Consider the following 23,622-nt stretch of genomic DNA (forward strand, 5'->3'; position numbering starts at 1 on the left):
CTTGAAGGCACCTTTACAATCAGTACAGTCAGCAGAGTCAAGACAACAAGTCATTTGATCAAATATAAGTGTTGGCCTTCGCATAAGAATTACCATTCTCTAGACTCCACTGATTGTATTGATTTAATCTATACAACGCAAACTTAGAAACCAACATCAGATTCAGACGCCTACCTGTAGACACCTGAGCAACAACAAATCCCATCCCAACAGACCTTTCATTGCTTCACTTTTTTTCTTTTGTCTCTGTGCTGGTTTTGGCTGGGGTAGAGTTAATTTTCTTCACAGTAGCTAGTATGGGGCTGTTTTGGATTTGTGCTGGAAACAGTGTTGATAACACCGGGATGTTTTAGTTACTGCCGAGCAGCGCTTACACAGAGTCAAGGCCTTTTCTGCTTCTCACCCCACCCCACCAGCGAGTAGGCTGGGGGTGTGCAAGAGCCTGGGAGGGGACACAGCTGGGACAGCTGACCCCGACTGACCAAAGGGCTATTCCAGACCATATGGCATCATTGTCAGCATATAAAGCTGGGGGAAGAAGGAGAAAGGGGGCACGTTCAGAGTTATGGTGTTTGTCTTCCCAAGTAACTGTTAACATGTGATGGAGCCCTGCTTTCCTGGAGATGGCTGAACACCTGCCTGCCCATGGGAAGGAGTGAATGAATTCCTTGTTTTACTTTGCTTGTGTGCATGGCTTTCGCTTTACCTATTAAACTGTCTTTATCTCAACCCACGAGTTTTCTCACTTTTACCCTTCTGATTCTCTCCCCCATCCCACCGGAGGGGAGCGAGTGAGCAGCTGTGTGGGGCTTAGTTGCCAGCTGGGGTTAAACCACAACAGTCTCAAGCTTTATTCTACTAGGAATTTAAAATTACTTTTGTTTTAATAAAGCCATTGTCACTTTATACAACTAGTGAAACATGAGAAGATAGGAAACACAAACACAAAAATTAAACCAGGGCTACACAGACATAATAGTGACTTTACATATAGCTATACCCCAAGATTTGATCAAAGAATGAGGGAATTCTAGCATTTCATCCCAAATAAAAGTATGCCTAATAAATGAAGCTACAGCAGAGATCAAAAGATGGACAGAAACACAACTGAAGCCATACAAATTTGATAGAGCTCCACATATCAATTGAATAGGTCTTAAAAGGCAACAATTATTTTGAACCAAGAACAGTTTTTGGCCCTGCACACAGTCTGTTAGCTCTTTCCACCTGCCACCACACAATTTACCATCACAACTTCCTTGCACAATAATTAGATTGCTTTTGTATATTTCCTTATGGAAGATACCTCTTCAATGACAGTTTGCCTAATGGAACAAAAAACCATTCTCTTAGTTGCTGCCACTAGCTCAGTCCTGCACTGCCATATGAAGTCCTCCTCCACAAGGTGCCAACATCCAGGTTATTTCTACATATTTTATGCCTTGCACTCTCCTGCCTGAACAATAGGGCCAAAGAAACCCAGATTTCCAACATGAATTGCAATGAACTTGTGCTAAAAGCTGCTGCAAGTCTCTGGAAAACACAAAAGAAAGTCACTTCAAAACTCAATCCTTCTCACAGAAGAATCCCTTACCACCTCCAAGCCTTTCAGACTGTTAAGAGTTTTCAAGACCCTCCAAGCGTAAGTATGGCAAGGCCTCACCAATCATCATTTTAAGCTCCAAGAAGGCTATACTTCTCATTGCTGACCTGACAGTTCAGATATAAGGAGAGCTGCCCTGCCCTTCCATCACTTTAATTTCCCAAGAAAACCAATAAAAACGTTGGCATTCCTTTCCTCATTGTAGCTTCCCCTAGATTCCACCTGCGGCAAGAAAGCCTGGAAAAACTTTAGCATCTTGGGTATGGAATATATAGTTACGTACTCTCTGTAACACAACCCTCTACAAGGGATTTCCAACAGTCTTTGCAACACTGTTGATTTCTGGAGACCCCAGACCCTCTAAACTCCCCATATCTTTCCTTCTCAATGCAGAACAGCATTCCACGCAAATGAAAGTGCTTAAAATTGTGCAAATAAGACCCGATAGGCCTATCTGCTTCTTCCTCCAAACTGCCTATGCATTCTGTAAGCAGAGTGAGGCAATACAAAAGATTAGAGGCAGCACATCTCACAGATGTCTTTAGGCCAGTCCTCAACCTCCTGAGGTCAGAGGCTCAACTAAAAGACAGACTGTTCCAGTCAGGAACAAAAGCAGTCAGTTATGCATGAACTATAGCATTCACATGAGCCTTGAAATGCCTTCTTCTAATATTCTAGACACTGAGCATAAACTTGTGTCTATCCTACTTTTTCACAATAAGACAGACAGAATGTAAGGACAAAGGGCTGTTCCTAAACAGCAACTGCTGAAGCTAGGATCAGATACCTTAGTGGTAGAAAAGACTCGGAGAAATCATGGAATCATTCATTCCCTCTGCATGAGATATTTTTCCTGCCCATTATTCCCAACTTCTTTTTTTTTTTTTTTTTTTTGGGGGGGGAAGGGATTTGGAAGGAAAAGAAGAAATATATTAGCAACAACAGACAAGTTAACATAGAATATCAATGTTTTCAGGAAAGATGGAACAGAGGAGAGCATCTCACTAAAATTCTAGCAATTCTTCAAAGTAAAACCTCTGTAGAAAAAAATTATTCTTTTAAATAACAGAAATTATATCAGCTATAGTAAAGGATACACATTTTTAAACAGTAGTATTTTGTCATCTTAATTATAAATCTCTTCTATATTCTCTGTTGATTGCAAGATCCACACAAAACAAAAACTATAAAGTTGAAATAGTATTTTACCGCATATGGCTAGTCTTAAACTGACAGAACTTTATTAATTTGAGATTGGGTACCTCATGATTGATGACAGTCCAGCCACAAGATGAATCACTGTCACTGGAATTTTCAGACATTTTCAAAGCACACTGCAAGTAAAAGTAGATTCTTTTAACATGCAAGATATGTAATTTCACTGCTCTCTTGAAAAAAAATAAAGAAAACAGAAGAATCCGAATCATGATGTTACAGAACACTACACTGACTCACAAATTGTTATTCTGGAATTAAAAAAAAGAAAGAATAAAAGTTTAGAAAGAAAATATATTCTTTTGTACATATCTCCTATTATCTTTTTTATACTTGGAGCAAATACAGCTCTGCTAGGTACGTACCTATTTTAGCCAGTCAAAAAGCTCTTAGAGTAGCTAAAAACACAAACACAAGGCTGGCCAATAAATCAATAATGAAATTTAAATTTTTTCTGTAGAATCATTGTTTAAGACATGTTTCAGTAGGTGAAGTCATTTCTGAATCGTTACATGCACAGGAACTACAGTTTATTCAAGAAAAACACTGTGGTTTTTTGAGAAGACACAAATTAGGATCTTTTGGAACTAATGCTCTTCAACTACTGGGCAAAACAATGTTTCATGTTCCTTTCAGCCCTTTCAAGTGCTCTCAAATATACTGATTCTGAAGAAAATTGAGAGAGTACCTGAAGAGTACAAAAACAGAATGAAAAAACTGAAGTACAAATTTTACTTGTTACAATACTACCAGATGACTTTGGTAGTTATTTTCAGAAGAGAGCTGTCTGGCTGCAGCTGCCTGTTTATTTTTTCTTCTGTACCAGGAATACAGAGTATTCATTATTGTTACACATTCACATTTTTTAAAGTTCTTAACTAGCAGAAAGACTTTAAAAAGAAATTTAATGCATTTCTTGGTTCTTAAAATAAAAATATATCAAGTCGTTAAATAAAATTTCCCATAGATTCATCTTGGGGAAAAAAAAACTTCCCCAAAATAGAACAATTTCCAATCAATTGTGTGTTACGTTATGCATCCAATGTAATAAAACAGCAAGAGAAATCATGGTTCAATAAAGCTTCTATAAAATGACCGTTATATGGACAAAGCAGAGAGTTCTGAGAACTTCAGACATCTGCTTTATTTCCCACACCTAGTTACCTCCTGTAAGAACGCAGAGAAAAACAGCTATTTGTTTACATTTATTTGCTCTCTACTTTATTATCAATCCTGTCTCTACTCCCAGTTTGTTAATACAGAAAATATACACAAACCTTGAATTAGAACATCTAAATATGCCAGTGCAGCTAGAAATTTGCACAACAAAATACGAAACTTTCAATTCCATTTAGGTTTCTTACAAAATACAGTAAACATTTGTCTCATATCTCTGCATTATGGTAGTTATTGTATGTTTTTCTAATATAACACTTTTTCCTCATCAACTTCATCTAATATATTTGGGGTTCCTCTGTAAAAAAAGGCAATGGTCACAATCACAACCACAGTTTATAAAGTGAAAATATTCACTAACAATCAATTTAGGTATTAAACTTATAGAGAAACTGGATTTCCATTTATTATAAAGCCCTACTTTGAATATGGTTGTCATTTTCCTTTAGATCTTTTTGTTCTTTCATTAGTGCTTTTCCTGGAATCTCAGCTAGGGAACATCAGGGTTGGAGGGGTGTTGGTGGTGTTTTGTTTTGGGGTTTTTTGGGGTTTTGTTTGTTGGGCTTTTTTGTTGGGTTGGTTGTTTGTTTTTTTTTTTAATCATACTGTATTCAATCATCAAAATTTTTTAAAAATCATTATTTTTTTTAAATCATAATTTTTTTTAAATCATACTTCTTCAATCATGAAAATAACAAATGCCCAAATGGCAAAGACTGCATTCCAGAGTTCTCATGAGACGATAACATCTGCTTGCTGTCATTAAATTATTTTTAATTTGACCAGGCATTCAGCAGCAGCATTCCTTTCAGAGGAAGGTAACTACCAGCACCAGAACTTGCCACCTATCAGAAATATCGCTGGTTACATTGCAAAAACTGTACTGGTGATCTGAAATGTTCTTTTAAGAATTCTTTTCAGTATAAAAACATCCCCATTTAATTATTCTACAGTTCAGTGAATAGAGTGATCATTAGAGTACCAAATTTATTGTCACTGAAAACCAAGGCTTTTGCATAACCACAAAAAATAGTTTGGCGCAAATATAGTATAGGCGGCTACCCAGTCCGTACTAGCGAGTCTGATCTCCACTGTGGAAGAAATTCAGGCTGTGGTTTCATAACATGGCAATTAGTTTTAGTGCATCTCAGTGCTAGCTGAAAAACAATGAAGTCACACAATACAAATCCTTTAATAGACAAAAAAAAAAAATCATCTGTTGATACAAGTGCATTTACATGTTTTGAAAGGGAAAGTTTTAACAGCAGACTCTCTGCTGGACATTGTAACATCTGTCTTCCTCTAGCTAACCCAGCATTTCATCATGGGCCCTGGCTAACTCAACATAAATGCTACCATGTTCTCCCTCTCCATCCAGATCACAGACTGACAGGTAATTGAGCACTGCATAAAACCAATTCTACTGAATACACAACCATGGCCTCAGGCTCCACGGAGCATTAAACATCTGTCTTCCCTTCCCAAACAAAAGCTTCAGGACCTAATGATGTGGGTATCGGCATAATAAAAAAATATTAAAAAAAACAGAGAGGAACAAGCAGACAAACAAACATTATTTGACTCAAGGCCATTTATCAAGGCCAGCGAGTAGAAAAAGTTACTTATCTTGTATTCAACCAGAATATTATACTAATACTGCATATTTAACTACATAAGGTCATCAATCTCCAAAATAGAAAAGTTTTTAATACCAAGAAAAATAATGGAATAAAAAAGAATAATTACAAAATCATTGAGGTTTAGGGATAGAACTGCTAAATTTATTAAAATGATGATAGATAGCATTGACATCAGACTGAAGGACATCTCTAGGGTCCCTATAGTCCTACAAGCACATTCAGCAAACATACATGAGTAAAACAGTTATCAAAAGTAAAGCATTTTATTAACTATGTTAGCTCTAAAAGAGCAAAACAGCCTAAAAAGCTTTAATAAAAAAATACCTAGGTACAGTGTTCCTAAACTTCCATCAGCAGCTAGAGTAAATAGCTTATTTCTGTAAAATATTAATAAAACACACATAGTCATAACTAAATCTGAGGTCAAATCCAGTCCCTTAAGGAAAATGAAATATAGAGACTAATCTGAGCCCAATGGCTAAACTGACCTACTCACAAAATCTTCACCAGCTTGTATTCTCCAGCTCCAAATGACAAAGACCCACTAAGAACCAGGAGGCTTTTCCTACCCGCCCAAAGGTGCTGGATACAGTTGGCACTGTCTTCCCGAATGCAAGCTATTCAAAAAAAAAAAAGTAGCTTGGGGCACGAATTAAACAGACATGAAGCCTGCAAACTTCCTAACGAATCAAGATGATGCTAATGGGTTCTAGAACAAAAACAGCAGGGATAACTGGAGGATACAGTAGAGCATTCCATACCTCTTGTATGTCAGGCCAAGCCAGAAGGAAAGATTGAAAAAAAGACAGCTTCACTGGTTTGGCTTCTCACTAAATACCTTTATTGCTACTATTTTTCAAAAGAAAGTTACAGTTCAAGTTCTTCTATACTCCAGTTTAAACTGCAAAGCTAATTCTAGGCCCACAAATGTCCCACGCTCTCAGTGACATCACCTTTTAAATTTCTATCTAGACAAAAGAAACATCCATTATATTCAGAGTTCAACCTGTATGTATTTTTGTTGGGCGGGTGTGGGGAAGGAGCGGGCAGGGAATCAGAAGTGTGAACTACTTTCCTAACCTTAGTGAAATGCAAACCAGAAGCATAAGGTGTAAAACTTTACAGCCATATGTATTGTTGACAATGTAATACCAAGTTATCCCATATATCTATACAAAAATAAATGAGATACTACATCCTATTTATCCACTGTGAAGCAGAATAAATACCAGTCTCAGAAAGAACCATTCCAGTCTAAACAAACCCCTAAGTTCTTCCGTCTTCACAGAGGATTTCCTAGACTAAAAAGAACTCAGGAAGTGTTGACAAAGAAAAAGATGGGTAACAAGGCACCGATAGGAACTGCTGTTCTTTAGAGTTTGCTGTGCTGTCATTCCAAGTAAAAACTCATGGTTCTCTACTACAGTAGCTTCTTTGTTGCACAGCAGAAATAAAAACATGTTACAGTAGTATTATACTTCAGGGTTTTCATGCAAGTCTATTATTTCTACTAAGCGGTATAATTTCTTCCCCAAAGTAACATTCTTCTTCGTGAAGATATTTAGCAACCCATAAAGACTATTTTCTTGCTATGACTTCCAGCAAGGCAAATGTGACTTCTAAAAGCCAACCCACCCCAAAGCCGGGCACTCCCTGCTCAGCACCCACTGCTCCTCTCTCACAGGTGTTATATCACACCTGCAACAGAAAGCAGCCCTGTGCCAGAACAGTTAAAGCAACAATAACACAATTTATGAAACAGAACACCTTGCATCAGCCTGAGAGATGGAGACAGATGATGAAAGAGAAGGAAGTTGGCAAACGCCAGCGGCCAGGGCCAGGGCCGGGGCCGGGGCCGGGGCCAGCGGCCAGAGCCGGCACGGCAGGGAACGCCGCCCGCGGAGCCCGCTCGGCCGCCACAGAGAGGCGCGGCCGCCCCGCAGCGCCCCGGTTACTCGCTCCCTGCGACCAACAGCGGCTGCCCCGGCCCCAGCGCCCCCGGGCTTTGCCCCGCTCCAGGCAGCCCCTCCGCACCCCCGGCCGCCACGCTCCCCGGGGAGGCTGCGCACCGAGGCCAGGCCGGAAGGCGGCAGACCCCGCGCGGGCCGGTCCCGCCGCCTACCTGAGCGCGGCCCCGAGCGGGGCCCGGCACAGACGAGGGGCCGCCCGCCGCAGCCGCCAGTGACGCCGTCAAAAACAACACCGACCCGCCCGGGCCGCGCCTGCGCGCGGCGGCGGCGCCCCGCAGCACCCTGGCGAGCGTAGTCCGCGCCCGGCCGCGGCCCGCCGGCCCGCGCGCCTCGCGAACTACAGCGCCCAGCGTGCACCGCGGCCGGCGGCACGCCCCGCCCCGCCCCGCCCGGCCCCCGGGGCTCCCGCTGCTATGGCAACGCCCCCTGCTGAGCCGCGCCGCTGAGCTCGGGGACAGCGGACGGCGGGTCGCCGAGCCCCCGGACAGCGGCAGCGGGTAGGGCCGGGCCGGCCTGAGTCAGGGCCGGCGCGGCGGGACCGCGGAGGCAGGGAGGGAGGGAACTTCGTGCGGAGGAGGCGCGGGGGCAGCTCGAGAGGGGCGAGGGCAGCAGGGCGGGCCTGCGGGCCGGCCGGTGACGGTGTTTGTGCCTGGCGGAGGGAGCTCGGAGGCACCTACAGCGCGGGGAGCGATTTTCAGATGTAATCACAGGATAACCAGGCAAAGGGACAACCATCTCTGAAGGGAGCACTCCGTTACATGCGAATAAGGCTTGTACTAAGGCAAAGAAGCAAACAACCCAAAACAAACAAAAAAGCCCCATCAAAGAACACCTCACCCCCCATCAAAAAAGAAGTGCAGCATATGGACTAGAAATACTTGATCCTTCTAGCCTTGGGCAGGTGGAAAAACTCTGATGACTGTGAATTAACTGATTTGGAAAGTTTCCCAACAGCACAGGCTCAGAACCAGACCCCTGTGGCCGTGCTGCTTCAGGAGAAGCTGCCCTTTCCCGAGAGCCGCTCACGACTGGGGGTAAGGCAGCTCCTACACCCACCATGCACCTAGACCACATCTCATCAACGGGCACAGCACAAACAGAGGAGATCCTAAAGCCCAGGGATTTAGGCCCCAACAGTGCTCTAATACTGGTGCAGAAAATAAATGGGAGGCCACAGCAGGCTTCATTAATAAAGTAAAGGAAAAGTCAGAATTTCTTGAGTTTTATCTAAGCTAGCAACTTAAATGTTTTCTTCTTCTCTTACATGATTGAGAAACAAAGAAAAAAGATGTCACTGCACCTCTGAAGAACAGCAGGTTTTGAATGGCTTGCTCATAAAAACTAAAGGAGGTACCTTATTCAGTGCAGTTTTACCACGTGCTCATCAATGCAGCATTAAAGCACTTTCCATGAACATACTAAGTATCTGTCGTGTTAATTTGCTCCTTACAGAGAAAAAAAAAAAAAAAAAAAGCATGCATGTGAACATGAGTGAGGAAGTACAGTCATCTGGAGCTTTGTTTAGGGCTCTATCTTAGCATACATATTTCTATATATTAGAAAAGTCAAAACCAAATCAAACCATCCGCAAAGCATCACTATATTCTTACACTCATTCATATTTTTATTATCCATACTAATTATTTCTGCCACATGTATTAAGGTACTTTCTATGCTCAAGATTCTCACTAATGCAGAAACTGGTGCAAATTCCAATTTTTACTATACTTCATAGTCAACGTGAGTCAATTTATCACTGTCCACAGTTTACTAAATAAGGTCAAAAGTCAGCAGTGTTAAGTTCCTCGCTCTCCACCATGCGTGTATTTCAATACACATCTTGAGCAACATTTGCTCTGACCACAAACATTTCACAAATTTGAAATGCTTTGCCCTGTTATTTGAAAGACTGAATTAAAATCCGTCTCCTTAGTAGGGAAAGAAGATGACTTCTGCCAAGAAACTGCCATCAAGTCCGAACACTGAGCAAAACCAATCTCCTCATCTGCCTCTCTGCGCGAATCCTGGCAATCCAGTGTTTTCCTGTATGCTGGACCCCAAAACATTCATGACCAATGGTTCTTTGACGAGGCCTCAGGTTCTACTGTTTAAAACAACTTCAAGTGAATATGGTGCTATACCACCTATCTCACAGATGGTACCCTGTACTTATCATCCAGTGGATCAAACCTTTTCAGAACACTTACTCACTTGTGGGTCATTTCAAGGTAGTTACTTAAACACTGCCATTGACAGAAGTAGGGTATATGACTACCCCAATTTACAGCATACGCTGTAAAAATGCATCTCCGTCTTTTTGTCATAGACTTAAGACTAGACACTTAGCTTTAAGAAAACAAATCTGACTTACTTCAGTCATTCTTGGAATAACTGTCAATATCTGATTTATTTTGGTTTTGCTGGGTTGAATAAGATGTATCAAAAAGGATGTAGCCCATTTGATGATACACTTCTAATCCTAAACCCATAAAAATAAAACTTTCAAAACTGGTATCATAGATGTGGAACCCTAATTTTAGAGAAAGAGTTAAGTGCAAGAGACATTGACCTGAAGGTTTATTTGTTTCAATTAAAGTAGTTTCTAGTTTTAAAACTTAAAAGTCAGTCTCCACATTCCTACATCTCAGGACACTAATACCAACATAATGCATATGACTTTGATATGGTGTACACACCATCAGCTCAGGTATTGAAGTCAGAAGTTTAACATCCATTTGCTCCCAAGATAATCAGATGAAGCAGGCAGATATTGTTCATGCCACCAAGCACATTTGCTTCCCTAACCTTTAGAGAGGGCACTGTTTCTATTTCATAGCAGTAGAAAAAGGTGCCTGTCTACATAGAAATAGTCTTGAGTAGCTATAACAAATCACTACAACACAAATAGCCTATACAGATGTATAAAGATTGTTCTAATAGGCTCTGGAACCAAAACAGAAAATGAGGAACTTAAAACCAGTGCCTGCTTCTTTGCATTTTCTTTTTCCCATTGCCAGTGTCTCACCTCCTTAGCCCCCACTTCCCCTCAGAAAATAGCCATATTTTGGCAAGTATACCATTACACTCAGCTGAGGCAGTAACGCTCCTGCACTGCCCTCCCTCCAACTGCTATAAATAAAGTATTCTTACCCCTTCCATTGCAATGCAGTAGGTAAAGCAATGCTGTTCCTTCTGTGGGAAAGAAGGAACAGCAGCTACCCCAGACATTTCTGACTCACCTCAGCACTCCTCTTGAGGCTCTAAGTAAAGCAACTGGAAGCAACACCTGCCACCTTCTCCCTGTTCCAAGAGTACAAAATTTACACAGAATAACATATATCTGCATAATAAATATTTTCTTCTAAAGACAGAAATCAGTCATAAATGGTATTCAGGAAATGGACTGATGTGGAAAATTCAGAAGTCTGCTACAACTGCTACTGAAAGGAGTGTAGTTGAAATGGTCACAATTTGGATAGAATACCTAACAAAACAGAACCACTTCAAGTCAAGTGTTTCACGTTGTCACGGTAACACAAATGCTGACACATCTATATAGAGATAAACAATACAATTCTATATTACATTTTTCCACTATCCAAAACAACAGGCGCAGGACTTCAAAGCACAGTGTCATGCTTTATGTCATTTTACAACACTTGTAACCTCACCAGTATGGTCCCTTTTGAGAATCTTTAATCACACCAGTATTCCTGAGATACTGGTCAATGTCAACAGAGTACAAATTAAAATACCAGCTCAAGAAAAATACATATTCTCATAAAAATAACAATGTTTTTGATTTAGAATATGCTTTACAGCTACACTGTAAGATTACTAATTGTAGTAGGATGGAAGAATTAAGTCATATTCACCGATAGGACAATTTATCACAGGATTAATTTACCACTACACTACAATACCACACTACAGGTTTGTAATTTTTCCAATTACCTTATTTGTTCAGCCCAAACAAATGTTTCAAAATAGTCTGAAAATATTCAATGTACATTACTTAATGTTAAAAAGAATCTTCTGCACAACATAAAATCTACCTCTATGCTTCCAGGTGAATGTTTTCCAAATTAGATGCCTGAATTAGAGTATCTAAATTCACTGTCTTAGTTTCAGATGTGCCAAATGCTATGAACAATAAGAAAAGAGGAAAGCATATAACCATAACCATGTAACACATAACTGTTTCAGCTTTGGTGGAGAACAGAAAGAGAAGAAGTTAACAGGTGTTGACTATATGGAGCTGCTGAAGTTGTTTGAAAACCCATTGTCTAGATTCAGTAGATATTTCCAGACAAATATTTCATTTAGTTATGAGTAACTTTAAATCAAGTACCAAAAGCGTGTTTTAATATTCATCTTACCAATATTTCACAGACAGCAAAAATGACAACTTTGTTTCAAAATGATATAAAATATATCTAATCATATTCCAAAAATAGTAATTCATATATTGAATCTTTTACCAACTCCGTAGGTGTTCTGAGTGAAACCAAAAAATGTCTAGTTAACAACATATTGAAGAGAACTAAGATTCCTTCTGATGCTCTCAAAAGGCATCCCTCTCAAAAAGTTCCTTTTTTTTTTTGTCAATAATCCTGCATTGTTCCTTGAATTAGATGTCGAATCTTCTCAGCATCTTTTTCTACAGTTTTATTTTTAGGATCAATCTTGAGAGCTGCTTCATAATCCTGGAGACCTAATATAGATACATTAATAAGAATGTCAGTCCATAATGCAAGAGCATCCTCTTTAGCAACTAACTGGAAATAATTGCTCCCTAGTCATATGCATAAAGTATTGATCTTGAGTTTTGCTATTGAGCAAGATGGAATCAGAATGACATTAGGTTCAGCTTTTGTCAGTAAATAAATTTATATTTTGTTTATATTATTTTACAAAAAATTTAGTGGAAACACTCTACTACATAAACATTTTCAGGTATTGAAACATGAAAACAGAGCCTCTTCATTCACGTATATATATAAATATATATGTGTGTGTGTGTGTGCATGAGGGAAGTGTTCAAAAGTGTTCTGCAGAAGAGAGAAAAATTGAATGACAGAATGAAAGTGCATGAAAACAAGAAAAAAAAGAGACATGAACTGTGAATACTAGAGCTTGGGGGGGAAAAAAAGCAAACCATGAGTACAGGAAGTAAAATAAAATCTTGTTTAATTGTCTTTTTTGTAAGGTTTCCAAGTGCAAATGAAGCTGTAAGGGAATGACAAAGGGATTCATAGGTAGAAAAAGGTAACCAATGTGAAAAGCTTAGTATTTCAAACAGACATTTTGAATATTCTTCACTTTCTATTATCAACTTTCACTTGTAAATTTGCCTTACAAAACTAAACTGATACTCTTAGACAACTCTGTAGGGACACTGTTAATTCAGATATTTCACACAAATCACATGTACTTGAGGAAACATTTTGTTCATCAATATGGGTTTCATACATCATTTTACAAAGATATGTTACTAAACACTTCACAAGCAAATATTTTAGAAATATTTCAGGTTATTTTAAGTTAATTTGTTCTATAGTGGGAAATACTGTAAATATAATCTCAAAACCAATAAAACATTGCTTCATGAACAGCAAAACTAGTACAACCTAGTTTCATATCAGTTTGCATCCTACATTTGAATGCTTCCCAATGCAAATACCTCATCTCTGACCTCTCTTTCATTCCTCACTAATACCTTCCATGGCCACTAAGCTGCTATGGTCAATAGCTGGCCATTATGCACAGAAAGACTGATTACCCAATAGACCAAACAGAGGATACACAACTCGCTAAAGCCTTTTCCTCAATGGAGGAACTAATTTATACTCCTTAAATTAGGAGTACAATCAATTTTCTTAAAACTTGCAAGGATTTTTCAAGTGGAATTGCAATTAGCCAGTAAATTAAAAAAAAATAATAATAATTAAGAATGTGGTATAAAGGTTCATAACAAAAAGAGACATAGATTGTGTAGGCCTCCTTTAATGTCCCTCCTGAAAAAAATAAAGGTGTGAGCAGTCTCATTGAGCTAAACAGAATTACTTGCATGTCACTATAAATCCATGTGCATGTTTTCACAAAATTAAGGTCTCACCTTCAGTATATAATTCCAGCTGACAAAACGCTGTTCCACGTCTCACATATGCTTTTACTCGAGCATTCTCATTGTCAGGAACAGGTGGTGTCAGCAGTTCTAGTGCCTTTACAAATGAAAACACCCAAAATATTTAGAGGTAGATTTTCCATAATTTTGTTTTTTTTCTCATTTACACACACTTCTCTCACCTAATTACTATTATTATACAGTAACAAAATAACTATTCAAATAGAAATAGAAAATAACTATTCAAATTTAACTATATGGGTTGTGAATCTAGTCATTAAGATTTGTATGTTTCACCCCACAGTTTGCTAAACACAGTTTCATTGCCATGGCAAAAAAATGGCAAATACTGTGGTAAATGTTTATTACAGTCAAATAATGTATTCTATTTTCATACATGAAATCACATACCATGCTACAAAAAAAAAAGCGCAGCCCTAAAAAAGTACATGTGTTGTAGCAGTTGTTTTTTCTAGTAACAAGTTTGAAGCCTCAAGTACTTATTAATTCAAAAAATAATAATTCTGGGACAATTTTCTCCAAATTATTCAGGTGCCATTTGAAATCACTCCTCTCTCATTGCACAAATAATGGCTGCTAAAACATTGAGATGATACAGCCCTTCTTTAAAAATGTCTGGTTTGTTGGGGGGTTTTTTTGAGGTATCCTCCTCATCACCACCACCTTTTTTTTTTCTTCCCACCAAATGAAGAACACCACAACATAACACCAAAGGTAGCTGTGTATATTTTCATTTTTTTCTGCTCAAAGTTTTGGTTTTTTTTTCAAGTGTATATATTGCTACAATATTTTACCTGTAAAGAAACATGTACTGAGTCAACATATGGCCATTTGGCCCAAATGTGTGGAAGCATGGTTTGGGGGGGTTTTTTGTTGTTTTGGTTTGTTTTAAATTTCTGAAAGTTCACTAATCAATCACTATAAAATTTTAATATTTCGCCATGGCTTCGTTATATCAATTTTGAATTTAAAAATTCTGAATCACACTAATAAATGTTTACAGATCTGCTTGAAACAGAAGCATCACAGTAATAAATCACAATCATGTATAAGGTGACAGTCTGAGAACCTATATATTTATACCTTAGAGGAATCTTCAATAGCTTTATGTAAATTTCTCAGTTTAAGGTGGCAAGCAGCACGATTCAGATACAGCAGGGGAAGCTTATTGTTTAGCCGCACTGCAAGGTTATATGCATTTACAGCTGCAAGATAGTTTCCCATTGCAAACATTTTGCTAAGTATAAAACAAAAAGTGAAACATGCACTTTAAACAAGGTGATACATCACAAAATAAATACCTACTTATTGTTAACAATTCATTTTCAAAAATTTGAAGTTTTAGCAGCTTTTCCTTGGAAATGGCTGTTTATAGCCTTTCCTGAGTACAACATAGCTGAAGTTCAGTCAAACTTGATGCTGACAATATAGCATATAGACACATAACTTACAAAAATAGTCACTGCTTAAAAGCAATGAAGAACGGTAAGAGGTGGACACATCTACGCAGACACAGGACTAATTTTGAAAACTATGTATCTGATTATGATTGCCTAATCAAACCTTTCTGTATAACACAGCTATATAAACATACCAATATTTTGCTCAAATTCCTAAAGTTTGTTTTATTGAGAGGTTAAACATCTGTCTAAAAAGTACAAATGAAAGGCAATCCACCTAGGCATAATATTGCACTGACTTAACTGTCCTCATAGAAGAATATGCATTATGTGTTCACGATGATTTTGTTCATCATGAGCTTCAGCAATTGCATCTCATGACTTTATCAGATTCAAGCCCCATGAGCTGTCAACACATTCTCTACTACATAGACATTCACCATCTGTGTCTAGGATAAATAGAAAATATCAAAACTAAACAATAGGCACACACTATATAACTAATATTTCATTTTAAATAAATCTTCAAGTGGAATCTAACTTACTTTCCTTTGTCCTTTAACCAGTCTGGATTCTTCTCCTCTTCTTTCAAATCTTCCAGCTCAGACAAATCAGCACTTACTGTTCTTCGAGCTTCTGCTTGTTTATGTAGCCACTGTAAATATACAACCTAGAAGTATTACTTCTAAAGGAAAATTCAAATCCAAAAAAGGATTTTGCTTTCATCTATTCACTGACTCCTATCAAAAGAATTCTATTTGCCACATATTTTGGACAGAGAGAAATATTTAATAAATGTCAGATATGAAAAACTTCCAAGTTTCCCCAACTATTTTATTACTGTGTGAGAAGTAAGGTTACTGCATCACTAATACATTTTTGTTTGCTTGTTTGTTTTGGAACTTCCAAAATGACTCTTTGTGTTCATTCAATAGAGCTCAAAAGAGCTAACTCTGAGCTTCTTTTTAATAAGGCAGAAATTAAAAGAATCTTAAATATAAGAGTAAAGACATTTCAAATTTTGTACTTCAAGGAATTCAATTAATATTGGTTCCCTTTTTTTTTTCCTCCCAAAAAAAGGAACATGCTATTTATTAATCTGCACAATCACATGCTTGGTGAAAACAGTTTTTATATAAAAAGTGTTTCTTTAAATCTCAATTTAAATAAGACTGCCTTCCTTGGAAGATAAGAATATTGCACGGGTAACATTCCTTGGCACAGGTAACATTTTTGTCAACTTACTGAATAAACGGTAAATAATTCACCACCTTGGAAGACAGAAGAAGCATCATACTAAAACAGAGAGAAATCCTTACCTCCTCCTCTTCTGCGATGCGAGATTCTCGCAGAGCTGTAGGAAAAACTCGTGATGTAAAGTTGATTTTAATTGTAGCAGCAGATCGAGGAGCTGGTAACTGTTCTTCCTTTAAATTTTCTGAAAACATACTATAGGAACCATGACCTATGAAGAGAATTGGAGTACTGGAAATGAAAAATGAAGCAAAAGGGATTTTTCTCGTTTTCTACCAAAGTCCAAAGTACACCTAATTTAGATATTCTGCACATTAGAATTAAACCTCTAATAGCTTGAGAAAGGTTTAGACTTGTTCTTTTGAAGGGAAGGTTCAGAAAATGTTCTTGCTGTATCATTCCACCTATTTACTGGCTACATTATCTGTCACAAATGAACTTAAAACTCCTCTTACACCACTATCTCTGTCACTTACATGATTCTCTGACAGGGCAACTGCAAGAGCTAAAACTAACCTTACCAAAACAAACAACAAAACAAAATATTTTCTCTTTAGTTCCCTGAATTGGCTCTCTGTGGGGCCAAGACATGGGACAGAGAGAGTGAAAGCAGATTGCCTATTTCTGTAAAAAACAGCAGTTAGGTAACTTAGGGTAACATGAACTCCAGGCTCAGAAAGTCTGCATTACATTGTCTGAAAGGCTTTCCGTTTTACTTTTCTAAAGCTTAGAAAAAAACCTGCCTTTGTATTTCCAAAGACTTAAACGAGAGCTAAGAACTCACATGCTTTAGCTCAATAAAATGCCTGAATATAAAGACACTAAAATAACTGCAAACTAAAAGAATTAGTTCAGTATGGTGGAGACAAAGATAAATGATGAATTAGAATATACCAACACTTTAAAGGATGATAAAATACACTTCAGTAGTACAACCTTTAGTAGGTTTGAGTCTGGTCTTAGAAGTTCCTTCATTAGGAATCCTAGTTTTGTTAATTTCTTCCTTTTTCTTCTCCTTTAATTGCTCTACTTGTTGATGTAGTTCCCCTTCTTTTTGTATCCTCTTTTGTTTCTCAGCATCTTTTTGCTCTTTTTTCCATAACTCCAACTCTTTAGTGACCTTCTGCCGCTCTTTTTCTTTCAGATCTTCAATTCTTTTTCTTTCTGCTTCTTCTAGCTGTTTGAATGATAAACCTATGAGATATGTAACATCTGATAACAGTAAGATGACTAAGTAAAAGTTACCATCATTTTCCCAGTTTCATATCCCAAGCATAGTGTCATCATTAATGTGATCGTACAAGCAGAGTTATGAAAGATGCTTAAAAATTATTGGGAGAGCAAAGATTTCTGATTAGCTTTTAGAAGTCATATCTTTTAACTATTTTACTACCACTACTAAGGTATGATCCAGAAACATTCAGAAATAAGTTTTACTTGTAAACAATGAAAATCCTAGCCATATTCCAACACAGAGCTCTGGAATATACAGAAATGTAAAATAAATTGATTCATTTTAATACACTATTTCTTATTTCTCCTCTTTGAGATTATTACATAGGCAGAATAGGTATAACACTGCTACTAAGAAAGTCACTAATGGCAGTTCATTTTGGTCTGAATTGCTTATGCAATCTTAACATTTCATTGTATACTTTAAAAAAATCCTTTTAAACACAAATGAAGTGACCAGACTTTTTACATACATAAAAATTTTGAAGAAAAGAATGTATCTTAAAATACACATAAGTCGCAGAACGACAAAGATACACACACACAAAAGGCAATGAACAGCAAGTCTGATATAAAATATAACAATGAATAAATAATATTTTTTTTAAAAATCAGTATTTTTGACAGTGCTAAATGACTAAACACTTACACTCATGCAAAGGCTACAAAAGATTACAGTTTTGCCACATTACTGTAGTCTCCTTTCAACTGACAAAAATCTGAGTGCCTCACCAAAAATTTTCATTAGTATTACTAATGGAAAATGGCAACTTTAAGTATTTTTTCTGTATTATTTTCATATTTGGTAATAGATATGTTTTAAGTACAAAGAAATAACAAAGGTCTCCACCACTGTAACAAAAATTAGTACTTTTCATATATTTTAAGGTCACGTTAACCAAACTACACATTAATGGCCACACATTTAACCAAGCAGCCGCCAGATTAGTTGGTAATTGTTTACATGTATATGTCTTGTAGAGTTCCGTCTAAGCTTACCTTCATTGTGGCCTCCAAAGCATATTTTTTGTGTTCCTGTTTTGTAACTTTTTTTGCTTCTGTCTCCTCTTTTGCCTTTTCATGGGCTTTTAGAACAGCATTCTCTCTTAGATGTTGCAGTTTCTCTTTGTTAGCTTAAAAAACAAGTAAAAACTATTATAGTAATTTAGGCCTGAAGTTCTACTGTTATGTACCATATTCATAAAAACAGGATTCCTTTTGCTACTTTGTCTGAGAAAATGCAACATGGTTCAAATTCCACAAAGCAGTCTCTATCAAGCCCATCTCTAAAAAAGAAAAACTAAGATTTGCTTACACACAAAGTGTAAGTTTTGCAAGAAACATTGTTTTGTTTTCTGCGCACTAGAGCCAGTAGATGTTCTTTGTCTGTTTTCATATACTTTGTCTTTTTAACAATGAACAACAAGGTTTAACTTAGCAGATATCTAGCAGCAGAAGTTTCATGTTGCTTATTATAGTTTGTAAAGTTTTGGCGCAGTTTGGTTTTCTTACATGCAATCTACTTTTCACGGTAGAGAACTTACCATTTGCTAGAGTTAGGGAATCCCACATGGCCATTTCTTTTTTATATAAAGTGAAGAAAATTTTTCCATTTCCAATTTTTGCTGTGCTATTTGTGTCATCAATAGGAGCATACAAAATGGCTTCAAATAAAAAGGGAGGGATGCTTACCTATAAAAATATAACTAATTTGTACAAATATTTACAATTTTTAATTAAATCTTACATATTCAAAATACTCAGTACAAGCATACAGTAAGCCTCAAGAAACATGTGCTATTGACAAAACTGATTTGCTTAGTATCCAGTATGGAGGTTATGTATTTTATTAAGACCAGATAAAAGAGTGGTCTTTTATCAGTATTTTTGACAGTGCTAAATGACTAAACACTTACGCTGATGCAAAGGCCACGAAAGATTACAGTTTTGCCACATTACTGCAGTCTCCTTTCAACTGACAAAAATCTGAGCGCCTCACCAAAAATTTTCATTATTATTACTAATGGAAAACGGCAACTTTAAGTATTTTTTCTGTATTATTTTCATATTTGGTAATAGATATGTTTTAAGTACGAAGAAGGTCTTATTAAGACTGGTCTTTTATCTGGCTTCAGCGCTGCAACAGAAGCTGTGGAACTCAAATTTAGAATTATTATTTATAACATAAGCAGATGTGTATAATTCAGGCCATTTATGAGAGAAAAGGCAGCTGGCACCTATTGAGTAGCAAGAGCATTAGTACAGAGAAGAAGTAACAGTGGTAATGCCATTATCTCTAGTGGGATAGGTATTTGACAGCCTACAGCATACAAAGGGAGATTCTAGATTAAATATTATAAAGGATTATAAACTTGACAGCGCTGCCATGGTGTATTAAGCGTGTGCTTTTTAACAGAGCTATAAAGTAACGCCAAGCCACAGGCCCAACACATCTCAAGGCAGCGATACTGCACGACAGAAGGCCCGTGAGACGAGCGAGGGCGCGGTGCGCGGCGGCCCCACCTTCAAGTACTGGTCGGTGCAGAAGATGTTGGCGGGGGTGACCCGAACGCCGCGCAACGGCAGCGACAGGTACACGGCAGAGCCGGTCTGCCGCCAGCTGTACTCCCGCAGCCACACCGGCATGGCTGCCCCTGTTGCTATGGGCGCTCCGCCGCCGTTGCTAGGGGCAAGAGAGCTTCCGGTGCTGGCAAAGAACACTTCCTGGTCCCCTCCCCGCTGCCCCCGGAAGGTGCTGGCAGGCCCAACCCCCGGCCTTAGCCAATGGCGCCCCGCGCAGAGCGGGGCGGGGCGCGGCGCACGCTGGGAGTTGTGGTCCCCCGAGGCGGCGGGGCCTGAGGCGCGACTCCAGGCGGGGGCCCCTCGCCCGCTCCCCGGCACCGCGGTCCTGGAGCGGAGTCCCCGGGACCCCACGGTTCCCCTTCCCTGCTGCTGCTGAGGTAGCGCGTTCCGCAACGCGCCAGGCGCCAGGCGGGGCGGGAGAGCGGCGGCCCGGCGGTGCCGTGGGCGCCCCGGGAACAGCCCCAGTCCCGCCGGGGAGCGCCCCTCCGCAGCCAGCCCACCTGCTAACGACGGCGGCAAAGGACAGCCTTGGCTCCTACGGAGCCTGCCGCCGGCCCTGCCCGGTGCGGAGCCAAGCGCGCACCCAGGGCTCCCCAGCCCGCCGCGCCGCCCGTGGCGGGCGGGAAAGGCGGGGTGCAGCCACCCGAGCCAGCGAGCGAAGTGCTCTTTCCTGCGAGTCCTGTACACAGTTTAAAACAACAACTGTCCCTGGGGCTCAAAGTAACAGTACAGGAAGTTAAGCAAACGTATGGTACTTTTGACTTCCTAAAACCTAGCGAGATTAGTTGATAGAAATCCTACCGTAGTTACTGGCCCACTGACTTACCAAGGTACAGCAAATGTAAGGCACTGCTCTGGTTTCCATCACTCACACCTAAGCAGAGTAGGAAGGAAGGAATGCAGCTCTTATTATCCAAATATATTTCCATAAAGAGACAAACCGCTGTTACTTTGAGAATTTCTGGTAAAAAATATAAAAAGCTGAGGATTGATTTAGCAATGCACTGAGACTTCCAGATGTCCTCTAAAAATAATTAGGTCATACTGGCAGCTCCATGCTATTGCCTCCCAATATCATCTATTTTGCTGCCTTTGCCAAAAACTCAGGAGGTAATTTGCACATTGTTGCTCAACTTTCCTCAAACAAACAGTAACACTGTATCTGCCAAAATGAAGTCTAGTATATAGACAGCAACTGCTTCTGGGGAATACAGGTTGAAAGGCAAGCCAAACACATATGGATAATGTTTAAGTTCCTCAAAAGTATACAATTACTTAGAACTATTTGGAAAAAATCCAGAACCAAAAAGTCTAGTTTTCCCTCTTTTCTTTCTTTTAAAATATGACCAAGAAAAACTGAGTTTAACATTGCACACATTAGCTAAGATTTTTTGATGTGTATCACTGAAGATTTAATTTTTATGTTCTATTATCTATATTCCAAAGCAATGTTCAAATGGTAGTGGTTACTATTAAATAGTGTATATATCTATCACAGAGCTTTAAAACTTTTTCAGAGCAAGAAATCCATCGTAACTGATATGATTTCTGGGTTATTCTCCACCCTCACTCACACACATCAATATCATCTGGATGAATGCTTGCATGGAGTGGAATCTGAGAATGGAATTAAATTCCTCATTCCAGGAGCATTCTGAAGTACAAGAGAAGAGATTTAACTGAAAGTCAAAATGTTCTGGGTATTTTTTGCACATGTGACTTTTAAAAAAAAAAAAAACAAAAAACAAAAAACCAAAACCTTGCATGATACATATTTTCAGACTTACGGTAGGATCTGCACCATGGCATAAAGAGCCTTGCTGTCAGCTGCAGCGGCAGAAGATGAGACTTCTGTGGTTTATAGTTCTGAACCTCGACTTAAACTATGACATCTCCATAAAGAGACTGCTATCAGTCTAAGAAACTGTAGGAGAAAATAAGTAAGTAAATAAAAGCCGAGGAAAGATTCCCCCTGTGAGAACAAAACTGCTCCTGTTTGTTTTAAACCTGTCTCATGTTACCCTTATTTAATATCTCCTAGTTGTCTGTATTGCAAGACAAACTTCAGGCAACTGCAGACAAGGATGAAACAATGAATTTCTAAACATCCTACTTCTGTGCCATTCAGTTTTTTATAGACCTTTCTCCACTCTAACAGATGTTCTTTCTTCCTAGAAAGACTCTTACCTTACTTACATTTCTTTTACATAGCTTTATTTTCCTTGCTGACCTCCGAAGCTTTCCCCGTTCTACTATATTCAAAATAGAGAGGCCAAAACTGCACACAGTAGTCAAAATCCTATTTGCCTGCTTCCTAGATGAAGTAATGAAAGAGTTGGGGGTTAGAGGGGATAGTGTTTTGTTTTAAATCAGGGTGTTCCAATAGCAGCATTGGCTAGAATGATTATAATGTAATAGTAACTCAAAATCTCCTACCGCTCCAGAATGCAGCTGTAGTCATCCAGAATGCATCCTTCAGTTTTGGAGAGTTCATTCACGGACAAGAAAAGTCTTAGATTTGCTGAGTGCTGGTCTTCTGCCTTGGTCATCTAGGTGTCATTTTTAGTTTAATCACAGAGAATATACTGAAATGAGGCAGCTTATTATTTATTCCTGCAAGAAAGAACATACTACGTATACACACTTTACAAGACAGGACATAGTTATGGTTACCTGTATTTGGTGTCCTCAAGTTACACAAAATAGCTCCAATACATTAACAAAAAAGTCTGTCTACTTAAAAGCTAGATCTCCAATGCAAAGCTATGTACTTCACTTGTAGAAGACAGTAAATGTCACTAACATTTCTAAGTCAAAGTAGCAGATATAGCTGCTAAAAGACACAAAAGGGACTGAGCAAGGTCTTGGATCAACCTTAAAAGTCTTGTATTGATGTGTATCTGCAGAAACACCGCCTATGTCACACACATTCCACATTGCTAGCTTACTTGGACAAATGACTGAGCTCTCGCTATGACACTTCTGCAAAATAAACCAAAAGAGAGGTTCATGCAGAATCTTTCTTCTGTTGGCACTAACTCACCAGTCAAAAGTGCAAGAAACTTTGTAGTGAAAGAAGATAAAATTTTCCCTGGAAAACTTTATTCTTAAATTCCCATCTCCTGTGCTATGAAGGATTGAGATTTATATTCCAGTCAAATCTTAATATTACTAATACTCTGGACCTTCCAGTTGCCAATACATACACAGATCTGTTCCAGGGGTTATTTCACCTCTAATGGCTTCAGAGGCTTCAATATATGAGGGAAAAAAAATCCTTTAGTTTACATTTTCTTACCTTTAATTTAATAAATAATCTTTTTTTTCTCCCATCCTTTCTAAATTCTCTCTCATTTCTCCCATCCCTCCATATTTTTTAAGAACAGGAACATTTTATGAG

At 38.7% G+C, this 23,622-nt stretch overlaps 3 protein-coding genes across 16 annotated transcripts in view; 1 reads left to right on the forward strand and 2 right to left on the reverse strand.

Moving 5' to 3' along the window:
• CCPG1 (cell cycle progression 1) overlaps nt 1–7,915 on the reverse strand; it is a 28,302-nt gene extending 20,387 nt beyond the window's left edge. Inside the window, exons 1-2 of one of the 4 annotated variants that reach the window (XM_072870758.1) lie at nt 7,757–7,915; nt 2,866–2,937 (exon numbers count right to left, since the gene is read on the reverse strand). In XM_072870758.1, the coding sequence (XP_072726859.1) occupies nt 2,866–2,925 (60 nt within the window). In that variant the 5' untranslated portion in view covers nt 2,926–2,937; nt 7,757–7,915. Of the gene's footprint in view, nt 1–2,865; nt 2,938–7,401; nt 7,669–7,756 lie in introns of those variants that run through there. The other 3 variants (XM_072870756.1, XM_072870759.1, XM_072870757.1) reach the window with 3 other exon arrangements.
• Nucleotides 7,916–8,021: 106 nt separating this feature from the next.
• Nucleotides 8,022–10,194, forward strand: PIERCE2 (piercer of microtubule wall 2). Of its 5 annotated transcripts, XM_072870778.1 has the most exons (4): nt 8,042–8,101; nt 8,559–8,638; nt 8,886–8,954; nt 9,538–10,194. In XM_072870778.1, exon 4 carries the CDS (start codon nt 9,550–9,552, stop codon nt 9,901–9,903), a length of 354 nt encoding a protein of 117 aa, XP_072726879.1. In that variant the 5' UTR covers nt 8,042–8,101; nt 8,559–8,638; nt 8,886–8,954; nt 9,538–9,549; the 3' UTR covers nt 9,904–10,194. The 5 variants fall into 5 exon arrangements, with proteins under 5 accessions (XP_072726880.1, XP_072726879.1, XP_072726877.1 ...); XM_072870776.1 differs by lacking the exon at nt 8,886–8,954; XM_072870779.1 differs by lacking the exons at nt 8,559–8,638; nt 8,886–8,954 and having other exon boundaries at nt 8,022–8,101.
• DNAAF4 (dynein axonemal assembly factor 4) lies at nt 10,137–22,798 on the reverse strand. 7 transcript variants are annotated; one of them, XM_072870763.1, is made up of 9 exons: nt 21,049–21,272; nt 19,184–19,331; nt 18,639–18,772; nt 17,343–17,583; nt 16,472–16,617; nt 15,698–15,822; nt 14,836–14,989; nt 13,723–13,828; nt 10,138–12,318 (listed from the first exon to the last, which is right to left on the reverse strand). In XM_072870763.1, the coding sequence occupies exons 1-9, from the start codon at nt 21,085–21,087 to the stop codon at nt 12,209–12,211; spliced, it is 1,203 nt and encodes a 400-aa protein (XP_072726864.1). In that variant the 5' UTR covers nt 21,088–21,272; the 3' UTR covers nt 10,138–12,208. The 7 variants fall into 7 exon arrangements, with proteins under 7 accessions (XP_072726865.1, XP_072726864.1, XP_072726862.1 ...); XM_072870761.1 differs by lacking the exon at nt 21,049–21,272 and adding an exon at nt 20,163–20,338; XM_072870768.1 differs by lacking the exon at nt 21,049–21,272 and adding an exon at nt 20,163–20,232 and having other exon boundaries at nt 10,139–12,318; nt 19,184–19,345.
• Nucleotides 22,799–23,622: the final 824 nt, after the last annotated feature.

The sequence above is a fragment of the Ciconia boyciana genome, chromosome 8 (assembly GCF_034638445.1).
Source record: "Ciconia boyciana chromosome 8, ASM3463844v1, whole genome shotgun sequence".
Lineage (NCBI taxonomy): Eukaryota > Metazoa > Chordata > Aves > Ciconiiformes > Ciconiidae > Ciconia > Ciconia boyciana.

Excerpts from the sequence above, each read along its gene's own strand:
- PIERCE2 (XM_072870779.1), top strand. The coding sequence starts at position 9,550 with ATGACTTCTGCCAAGAAACTGCCATCAAGTCCGAACACTGAGCAAAAC.
- DNAAF4 (XM_072870761.1), bottom strand. The coding sequence starts at position 20,285 with ATGCCGGTGTGGCTGCGGGAGTACAGCTGGCGGCAGACCGGCTCTGCC. Across the intron at positions 16,618-17,342 it reads CAGACTCAAACCTACTAAAG|GTCATGGTTCCTATAGTATG; the intron begins GTTGTACTACTG and ends TTCTCTTCATAG. Across the intron at positions 12,319-13,722 it reads GCTGGAATTATATACTGAAG|GTCTCCAGGATTATGAAGCA; the intron begins GTGAGACCTTAA and ends TATCTATATTAG.